The sequence below is a fragment of the Cervus canadensis genome, chromosome 13, assembly GCF_019320065.1.
Source record: "Cervus canadensis isolate Bull #8, Minnesota chromosome 13, ASM1932006v1, whole genome shotgun sequence".
NCBI lineage: Eukaryota > Metazoa > Chordata > Mammalia > Artiodactyla > Cervidae > Cervus > Cervus canadensis.
In genome coordinates this window covers 38,437,899-38,448,252 of record NC_057398.1, presented here as the reverse complement: position 1 = coordinate 38,448,252, position 10,354 = coordinate 38,437,899, and the positions used below count along the sequence as shown (strand labels likewise).

The following is a 10,354-nucleotide window of genomic DNA, read 5'->3' as shown; positions in this document are numbered from 1 at the left end:
CAGCACTGGGAAGTTCCCAAACACTGGCCAACACACACATTTCGGGGCTCCCACCCTAGGATGTTGGCCCAGGACATCTAGGCTGGGGACCCGGGAATCTGCGTGTTGACAAGCTCCCCAGTAGATCTTATACATTCTGAAAGACATCCACAGATAAAGCCAAAAGAGCTGAGCACTTGACCAGGGTTCAAATCCCACCTCCTGCTCTGGGCTACATGATCCTAAGTGACTTTCTTAACCCTGTAAGCCTCAGATAAGTAGAAGGCAAGGCTTGAAACCTGTTTGCTTTTCTAGCTCTCCGCTGGGATGGTGATAGGGGAAGTTCCTGGTTAAAGGACTACACAAGAGCATTCATGTGCTTGGCACTGTGGATGCAATGGGGGTGGGGGTAAATTCAGAACTGGAGCTTAACAGACACACACTACTACATATAAAACAGATAAAACAAGGGCCTACTGTATAGCACAGGAAACTATATTTAACATCTTGTAATAACCTATAAAGGAAAAGAACCTGAGACAGAATATGCATGTGTGCTGGATCAGTTCAGTTGTGTCCAACTCTTTGCAACCCTATAGACTTCACTCCACCAAGCTTCTCAGTCCATGCGATTCTCTAGGCAATACTGGAGTGGGTTGCTATTTCCTCTTCTAGGGGATCTTCCCAACCCAGGGATCAAACCTGCGTTTCTTGCCTCTCCTGCACTGGCAGACAGATTCTTTACCACTGGCACCACCTGAAAAAGAACATATATATATATAAATTGAATACTTAGTTGTACACCTGAAACATTGTAAATCAACTATGCTTTTAAAAAAAAAATATATGTATAACCTGGGGAAAAAAATGGGACAGAGCCATGGGAGCACAGGGCAGATACAGTGTGGTGGCCCATCCAGGGCCAGCAAGTTCCCCTGCAGGTAACAGGGCTGACTCTCTAGGGGGGGCCCACCTCTGACTGTGAGCTGCTGGCTCTGGGCTGGAAGGCGGCTCCAGCCTGCCCTGCTGGGTTCTTGCACCTCCCATGCCCGCCCCACACCAGGAGAGCTGAGTCATGGAAAAAGTTAGTTCTTTGGGCTACAGTTTACCTCCCTCCTCCATCAAGCCTACAAAGGCTCCTTTCACATTTCCAGAAGTGGAGAGAAAACTGTGGGGCCCTCTCCCAGGCTGGGATGTGAAATTTCAAACTTTACCCTGGAGTTAAATTCCCCACCCCCTGCTCCCAAGTAAGGGAGGAGGGGGTACCAAGAGCCAAAAACACAGGTAGGAGGAGGTGGGAGAGGAGGGGGAGGGGTCGTGTCCCATTTAGTTCCTACTGAAGCCAGGACAACGGTGACCCTCTGGACCAACCCACTGGCCTGTGCATCCCCCAGCCCAGGACTGCCCCCCCTTGCCTCCATCTTCCCTGGGAAGTTGGGGGACATAAAGGAGGTGACAGACACAACCTCTCTGGGAAGCTGATGATGGAAGAGGCCTGAGTCCACAGGATGCAAGGCCGGTAAAAGTCATATCCTGAAGGTGGAACAAGTAGAAAAAAGGTGTCCCATTCCCAACCACAGTTCATCTTTTAGGGCTACCTGACATGTTCCTTTATGGGCTTCCCAGGTGGCGCTAGTGGTAAAGAATTGACCGGCCAATACAGGAGACAAGAGACATTGGATCCATCCCTGGGTCAGGAGGAAGCCAAGGCAACCCACTCCAGTATTCCTGCCTGGAGAATCCCATGGACAGAGGAGTCTGGCAGGCTATAGTCCATAGGCTCACAAAGAGTTGAACACAACTGAAGAGACTTAGCACGCACACACAACATGTTCTTTTATACTGTGATTTCACTCTAAACCTGATGTTTGGGAGAGGTTAAGGGCAGCCCCCTGTGTGGCCTTGAGTTGAATGAGTCACTTACATTGCTGAGCCCAGTGTTATTAATACATTGGCATTGTGATGACCACCCCTGGAGACTGTTGCAGAGATGAAGTCAGAGTACGTGTAATGGTCCTGATACGCTGAAGGTTAATTTGGGTTCTCAACCCCGTTCCCACTCAAACTCACACCCAGGGCAAATGTAAGTGGGACCTAGAGGTCTCCCAGCTGATCTGGTATCTGAACAGGGTTGGCTCACTGGTGAGCATCAGTGGATTTCAGTGAACACACTGCTGGGTTTAAGAGTTGCTTCACATCCCTGTGTTTCAATAACCTACTCCACACAGCAACGAGTGTGTGGGGAAGTGGAGCTATGATCCTTGCAAGCCTTTTTAGGCTTGAAGTGTTCATCTTAGGTGGGGAGAAAAGCCTGGAAGGAAAAGGATGGCTGGTAGGATAACGGGAACACTGGAGACTGGAGACTTGGGCAGCTTGTAGGCGCAGTATCGCATCCACACCACTAGGCGGCGTCGAGGATAACAGATGAGAACAGGCTGCGCGCAGGGGTTTCAGCGCCAGACTTTCCCAGTTGTCTTGGCAGGCCCCGCAGACACCCGCCACCGCTGGGTGGGGAGAGCCTCTCCAGGGCTGGGATTTCTTTCCCATTTTTACAGACCTCCTAGGTGGGAGGAGGCCGTCATGTTGACCAAGTCCTGCCGTTAGCCGTGGCCTGGGAGTCTAGGAAGGCAATGTCCTGCCTTGGGGTCCTATTTTTGGAGTGTTAGAGGGAGGTAGGAGGGAGCCTGGTCCTCTCCTCCTGCCAGAATAGGGTGGGGTGGGATGGGGTAGGAAAAGGAATCATGTCTGGATCTGCAGCCCTCCTTCCTGCACTACCTGGCAGACCGGGATAATGATACCCCCCCTTGCAAGGTCAGTGGGAGGATTCAGTTTCAGAATCGAAGCTCTCGGTGTAGGATAGTCTGTCATCCAGCTACACTCTTCCTACCCCTTCTTACTCTTCCAGCGGGCGACATAATGACTTCCCAAATTCACCTGGAAGGAACATCCACGCAGGCAGAAGTTCTCTCCAGAGCTACAAGGTCTTTGCAGCCCAGGGAGGAGTTAAACCCCTAGCCACCCCCTCCCCAAACTAGCTTTTCTCCAAAGTGACATTCTCCCCGGATCCTCAGCAGATCATTAAACGTACTGATTCCAGCACACCCAGCCCTGCTCAATCAGAAGGTCTGGGGGTGAGGCCCTGCACTCTTCGCCTGAACAAGCCTCTTGTTGGAGAACCTCTGGCCCAGATTACAGGGCAAGCTCCCTGGCTCATCATCCTCTCTTCCTCCAGGCCTGGGACCATCAGGGGCAGCAGGAGGCAAGTCCGATCAGTGATTTTCACTGGCGCTGCTTTTTCGTGACTCACCTCCCAGACTTCCTGCAACAGACAACTCTAAATAGCTGGGTCCCACCCTCCAGCAGGGGAGACATTCTGGTTGGGAAAAAGCAAGAGGTTACAAAGTGGGCCCACCCCACCCCGCGGAGGGCAGCCCAGGGAGACCCAAAGAGAGAAGTCCGCCTGCACAGCATGGCAGGGGGTAGGGGCGGGGGCTTGGGGGGGGGGGTCAGGTTTAGCAAGTTTTGTTTACAGGCGTTTGTTAAGGAAATTGCTGTCAGTCAAGGTAATTCTAGCCCAGATGAGCAATAAATACGCTCCCAGCTAATCTTATGGGGATTTTATTGACACCTCGGGGGCAGAGGTTCCCTTAGCCTGCCCACCCCCACCCCTCAAAGCAAAACCTTGCTCCCCAGCTGTTCCCCGCCCCCGCCCTTACAACACGATGGACTCGGGTCAGACTTAGAAAGTGTTCTCTAAGTGAAGACAGGAGGCTTCTGAGTAAGGGTCAGAAGTGGCTTCCTGGTCCTACCTGGAGGCAGGGGGTGATCAAATGACCTGAAATAAACCCTGGGCGACCTGATGGATCAAGGCGAGAGCAAGCTCCCCCGGGTATGCCCGGCAGGCACACACCGGCGGTCACCTGGCCCGCAGGCTTCCCTGCTCTGGGAGACCGAGCCCCGGGCCAGAAGGCATGTCTCGAGGAGGGAGCCGGTTCGCTGGAGTCGGTTCCAGCGTGTGCGAGTTACTGCGGCTAGCCCTCAGGGACACCGCCGGCAAGCCCCTGCTTGCAGCTAGGGGAGCCGGCCCGGGGAGAGCGGAGCCTCTGCGAGCCCGTGTGCGCGCCCGGGCGCGCACCCCGCCACTGCGCAGGGGGAGGGGAGCCCGCGGCAGCCACTCAGAGGAACCGCAGCGAAGCCTCAGAACAACTTTAACTGTCAATCAGACTTAATGGGGTATTAAAAAAAAATGGGGGGGGGGGGAGGGCCGCCCTCTCGTTCTGAGCCGCGGCTGTCCCGGAGCGAACGGATGAGGCGGCGCAGACCCAGTCGTCCGATCCACTCGCGCTCCGCACCCGGGCCCTCTCCAAGTTAGAAAGGACAAAAAGAAGGCAATAAATGCTAACAAGGGAGAGAGAGGGAGCAGGATCGAGCGGCAACTCCCAGCCTCTGCTGGAAGACAGAGGGAGGGAGGGAGTCGGAGAGAGCGGGCGCGCGCGAGGGCGAGCCATGCACGTAAAGAAACTGACACCCGGACCCCCCACTTCTCCTGCACGTTGCTGGCAATCAGATCGCGTTTAAGCAATTTCCTGAGCCCAAGAATAGCAATGAGTCTGGAGACTTTCGCGGGCTGAAATTGGGAGCTCCAAGCACTTTTTCCCCCTACTTTTTTTTATTTTTTTTCCTGGAAAAGGGGTGGGGGGCGCTACAATTTGGAAACGGTTTTTTTTTTTTTTTTCCCTTAATCTTGCACTTTGAAACCGCGGGACTGTAGCAGGGTGCGCGCGTGTGGTTGGTGCTTTTTTTTTTTTTTTTTTTTTCTTCCCCTGCCTAAACTCCTCTGTCAGCCTGTAAACATTACCTGAGAATTCCCCAGCCGAAACGGCTGGCTGCCGGGGCAAGAAAGTTCTTGTTAGAACTTTCCACCTCTGGCTTCCCCTCCACCCCTCTTACTGTCCCAACCTTCGGAGACGCTTTTTCTCGTCCGGAGGATTTATCTTTTTTTTTTTCCTCCCCCCTCTTTTTCTCACCCGGTGCTTGCTTTGCATTTGGGAAGAGGTGATTTCAAGAGTGGCCAGGTGGGACGCCTCTCTGCCCCCTTATTCGGTTTATTTATTATTGTTTGGGGGTGTTTTGTTTTTTAAGTCCTGTTTTGTTCGGTCCGGGGAGTTTCGCCCCTGCCGCCCGGCTCCGCGGCGCGGAGGATGGTGTGGAAACGGCTGGGCGCGCTGGTGGTGTTCCCTCTGCAGATGATCTATCTGGTGGTGAAGGCTGCGGTCGGACTGGTGCTGCCCGCCAAGCTGCGGGACCTGTCCCGGGAGAACGTCCTCATCACCGGCGGCGGGAGAGGCATCGGGCGCCAGCTAGCTCGCGAGTTCGCAGAGCGCGGCGCCAGAAAGGTACCGGGACCCCGCGAATCCAGAGGGGTGGGGGCCGGAGGCGAGGGGGGCCCAGGGGACAGGGGTTGCGCCCACCTGCTGCCGCTGCCGCTGCAGGAACCCGCGCCCAGGGTCTGAAAGTCGCCGGCCACCCTACTTCTCTGCGCCACCCGCGAGTGCTGAGCTAGTTAGTTTCACCTTGTACATTTCCCGGGCAGCCGACTGTCTGTCTTTTTTGGCAGGTCCAGAGCTGCCCCGCTCCTTTGGGATCTGTGGCTGGCTGTTCACCCCCACCTCGAAACTTAGCAGACCCACCCATTTCCCACATTCTTCCCTCCCAAAGGAAGGTGTTGCGTTTTTTCCTCCCCTAGCTTTCCCTCTTTGCCGCCACCCTGGTAAGGCAGGGTGTGTGCGCTCCTGGGTAGAGCGGGGAGCCGCCTGCTAGCTGGCGCTTCGTATTTTCCTTGGCAACCCGCTTCCCAGCCCCAACCTGGACGGCTGCGGCTCTGGAAGCTGAGAAAGAGTGGGTACTCGGTGTGGTTTGAAAAGGGGGAAGCGGTGATGGATGTCTAGCCTAGCCTGATAGGCACTCAGAAGCCAGGTGTTCCGAGATGTAGAGAGAGGGGACAGGGGTAACCAGCAGCTGATCAAGAGACCTTGTTCTCACTTCAGTGCTGCCTCCGCACACCACCCCCACCACCACCCAAATACAGCCGGGGAGGGGATCCCTCCCCACCAAGAGGAAAGGTGGCACTGTGGTGAACCACCCTTCCCCCTTTCCAACCCTCCAGCCCTGCCTTTAACTTTTTGGTAGTTCCAGCACCTCTTCCTCCAGTTTTCCCAGACCTGGTGCCTAAGAGTGGGGAGGCTGAGCCAGCTGTCACCCAACGCCAACCCAAACCAGGCTGACTCACCCAGTGACTAGAGCAATAGAGAGATTTGAGGCCAGCAGGCTGGGCTGTCTCCAGCCAGCCTTGTGAAGAGGAAGAGCAAAAACAGGGAATTAGTTTGAAATTTAAACTGCTGTGAGCGAGGGGGGTGAAAGGGCCGGCAAAGCCAGCTGATCTGACATGGAGCCACATACCTAGGGGATTAAGTAAATATGTACTGTAGAAAACCAAACCTGCATGTAATTCCAGGTTGCTTTTGTTTTGTTAAATACTGCCCTGAGATTTACAATTCCTCCGGGGTGGCTCTGACTGGGACTGAACTTTGGAGCCTGAACTATCAGCCAAAGCCGATTGCCGATTAACTCTTCCTTCCCTGGGCGGCGTTTAGAGGGAGGTGGTGGTTGTAGGTTGGGGGCTGTCAAGACTGAGTAAGTTAGCTGGGGTCGACTGTCCCCCGGCTCCTGCTTCTCCTTGGGTGGCTTGGACAGCTGCTTGACCTTGCAGTTGGAAGGGGAGTTCAGAAGTGTTTTTTAACCCTTGGACACACCGAAAAAGGAGAAGCAGAAGTTGTTCTCAGCAGTTTCATTTCCTTGGGGGTGATGCCCCCCACCCCCCACCCCTGTTATGGAGGAGTGGCAGATGAGGGTGCCCTTGCGGGGAGGGGAGCTGTAGGGTTTGGGACAATCGCGTGTGATTGTCATTCCTTAGCTGTTTGCATCCCACAGAAACTTTTCTTCTGGCTCTTCCAGCTGGCCCAAGTCCTGGGTCTCTTTCACTGCTCTTGTAACTGGCTGCAGTAGGCATATGAAGAACTCTTTTAGTCAATCTGGAAAAACTTGACTGACTATAAACAAGCCTAAATTGAAAGAAGTGTATGGCATTGGGGTGGGGGAGGGGCAGAGCAGCACCATACACTGGGAACCATGCCCCACTGAATTTGAAATGTGTACCTTCTTCTGAAGAATAAACCCAAGACCATTGAGTGATATGTCTTAATTGGTATCTGGTCACCAGAAATAGGAACCAGGGGCCCTATGAACCTTCCCGTGCCATTCACCGCGGGTTCAGTCCTCAGACCAGTCAGAATGACCAAGAGCCCTTCCTATAACTTGTAATTATCAGACCAATTACTGGAGCTGCGTTTTAATAAGCCTTAGGCTCACTGTCATGGTGGGGAATTTAGAATCAAGGTTTCTTGCCTGAATCCATCTGGGGCCCAGTGAAAGCGCCTTGGGACCACTCCCAGAGTTGGGAGTGTTTGGGGGACTGGTGGGCTTGGGGACACAGGGATGAGTGTTGTGGAGTGAGGACTGTGGGGCAGATGGCTGAGAGAGTTAAGTGGATGGTGGGCTCAGGGTGGTTGTGGAGCAGCTGGAGAGAGTTGGGAAGCATGGTGCGCACCCACAGCCTGCAGCGATGTTAGGCAGGCCACCTCCATGGCCTGCGTGACCCTCCTCCCCTGGGTGGAAGTAGAGGCAGGATCCAAAGGGAAAGGCCCCCCTAAAGAGAAAGAAGGGAGGAAAATCAGAGCCTGCAGATTGCTTGCATGTCCGAGAGAGGTCTGTTAACTTTGGGGGGAGCAACAACCCAGTTTCCAAAAAACAACCTTGAGTCAAATGATTTGGTAATATTTTTGGGCAGTGGTGCCCCTTAGGCTGCAGAGATGACCCAAATAAGGGTTTTTCTTAAAGAGACCCAAAGGCACAGAAGTTGGAAAGTTCCTCACCTTGAGATATCTCTGCTTACCCACCTTATACGAGGTTCACCCGGACAGGGCCAGTCACGGTCCGGGTCTTCAAGGCAAAGACTCTTGCTGGGTAATTGCCTATTACAACCCCTTTATATTTGGTGTGTCCTTCTGGAATTCCTTCCATGAAAGCATTCATAGAGCTTGGGCTCACCCCTACACCTCCAAGGCTCTGGGTAGGCTAGTGGTATACCTAGCCTCTGGTTTTTCACTTTGACCTGGTTTTAGCAACAGTCCCCTGGAGGACAGAATTGAACTATTTGTTTGAAAGTATCTGCAGGGATTGTTCCAGCCTCTGGCCCAGTAGGAGGCAAGTGGCTGGATTAGAGCCCTGGGCCATGATGGCAGAACCCTTGAGCAGGGGCCCAGTCCCTTCATGGAAGAGAGAGCCAGGACTCGGGGACCCATTTCACAGAGCCAGTATGAGGACTGGTTCAGAGTTGCACCTGCTTTGTTGTTATTGAATTTATAGTCCATGGGTCTGTAGCCCTTTTCTTAAAGCAGCTCACTAGAAATAGACCCTTCACCTGGACTGGTGAATCATATCCATTCAGCAAATCCCTCCCATCCTGGCACTGGGGCAGGCCCAGGCCCAGCTACCCTTGACGACCACCTCAGAGAGACCTAGTCCAGAGAACCTGCCCGAGGTGTCAAGTGTTCAGGGCAGTGCTGGACCTGGAGAGGGGTGGGTAGAGCAAAGAAGGCTCAGAGACGTGGCCAGGTGCTTAATGTCAAGGCACAAGCTATAGTGTATGTTTCCTGTAACTGCCATAATAAATGACCACTAGGTTGGTGCCTTGCAGTAATAGAAGTGTATTATCTCACAATCTGGAGGTTAGAAATCTGAAATCCGGGGGTTGGTGGGGTCCCCCTCATTCAAAGACTCCAGGGAGAATTCTTCCTCCTCCCTCCCCCTCCCTCCTCACTCCTGGTGGCTCCGGGTTGGCATTCCTTGGCTTGTGGCAGCATCACTCCCATCTCTGCCTCCTTCTTCACATGACTGTCTTTGCTATCTGTCTGTGTCTGTGTGTCCTCTCTTCTCATAAGAACACCAGTCATTGGATTTGGGCCCACACGAAATCCAGGATGACCTCATCTTGGGATCCTTAACTAATTACATCTCTGAAGACTTTATTTCCAAATGAGATCACATTCTGAGGTCCTGGGTAGACATGAAGTTGGGGGGCTACACTACACAGAAGGCTTCCCAGGTGGCTCAGGGGTAAAGAATCTGCCTGTCAATGCAGGAGACACAGGAGACCCAGGTTTGATCCCTGAGTTGAGAAGATGCCCTGGAGGAGGAAATGGCAACCCGCTCCAGTGTTCTTACCTGGGAAATCGCATGGACAGAGGAGCCTGGTAGCTACAGTCCACGGGGTCGCAAGAGTCAGACACAACTCAGCATAGCACAGTACAGCACACTACACAGAAGCAGCCCAGAGCTATTCATCTCTAACAAGAGTGCATGGAAGGCTTCCTGAAGGAGGTGGCATTAAAGAAGGTCAAGAGTTTGAACCAGAAGAGGTGGGGAAGGGTAACCCACGTGCAAGAAACCACTGATGAAAGACTGTGCACCTGGCTGAAACTGGGGATGGGAGACAGAAGGGAATGAAAGAAAAAATAATGTTGAAGGGATAATTTGTGTCTCACACTCTGAGTTAGGCCAATACTGATGAGAATAGGAAAAAGAAGAAAAAGGAGAGAAGGGTCCAGACAGGTAATCTTGGAACCCAGAGTCATCAGGCCAAAGAAGCTGCATTAAACAACTGATGTGTAGAATGCAGCCTTTGCTGGGAATTTCTAGGAAAAGTACCAGGTTCTCATCTGATACAGTCTGGGAGCAGCAAAGTAGGCTACCTGTCCTACCTGTGGCATCTAGGAAATTCTTTCAGCGTTCAGCATCTGGTCCTTGGGTTTCAAACAATGGGCTTTACAATTTGGACTGTCACCTGAATAGACAAACACCTCCCTTTTACTGTCCCACCCACTTCCCCTGGGGAACAAAGGTGCCCACATCTGGGACCACGCCCCTTATGACCAGGCTCACCTGGGTTCTAGACCTGACTTTGCTACAACCCTGGAAAAGTCACTCCCTTCTCCAGGCTGCAGCTAAGAAGCACGCCTGCAAAAATGAAAGGGGATGCAATGATCCCTAAGACCCTGGCATGCTCTAAAATTCTGTTACGGCTCCTGTTAGTAGCTTCCCTAGTAGCTCAGACGGTAAAGCATCCGTCTGCAATGCAGGAGACCCGGGTTCCATCCTGGGTTGGGAAGATCCCCTGGAGAAGTAAATGGCAACCCACTCCGGTATCCTTGCCTGGAAAATCCCATGGACAGAGGAGCCTGGCGGGCTACAGTCCAGG

At 53.2% G+C, this 10,354-nt stretch overlaps 1 protein-coding gene and 1 long non-coding RNA gene across 3 annotated transcripts in view; one reads left to right on the top strand and one right to left on the bottom strand.

Moving 5' to 3' along the window:
- Nucleotides 1–455: 455 nt before the first annotated feature.
- LOC122451888 lies at nucleotides 456–6,226 on the bottom strand. 2 transcript variants are annotated; one of them, XR_006272532.1, is made up of 2 exons: nucleotides 5,451–6,226; nucleotides 456–736 (listed from the first exon to the last, which is right to left on the bottom strand). It is a non-coding gene; the product is annotated as an uncharacterized LOC122451888 (long non-coding RNA). The 2 variants fall into 2 exon arrangements; XR_006272531.1 differs by lacking the exon at nucleotides 5,451–6,226 and adding an exon at nucleotides 835–1,666.
- The window catches only part of DHRS3 (dehydrogenase/reductase 3), a 50,668-nt gene continuing 44,493 nt past the window's right edge, over nucleotides 4,180–10,354 (top strand). Inside the window, exon 1 of the mRNA XM_043484948.1 lies at nucleotides 4,180–5,375. Within this exon, the coding sequence (XP_043340883.1) occupies nucleotides 5,181–5,375 (195 nt within the window). The 5' untranslated portion in view covers nucleotides 4,180–5,180. The remainder of the gene's footprint in view (nucleotides 5,376–10,354) is intronic.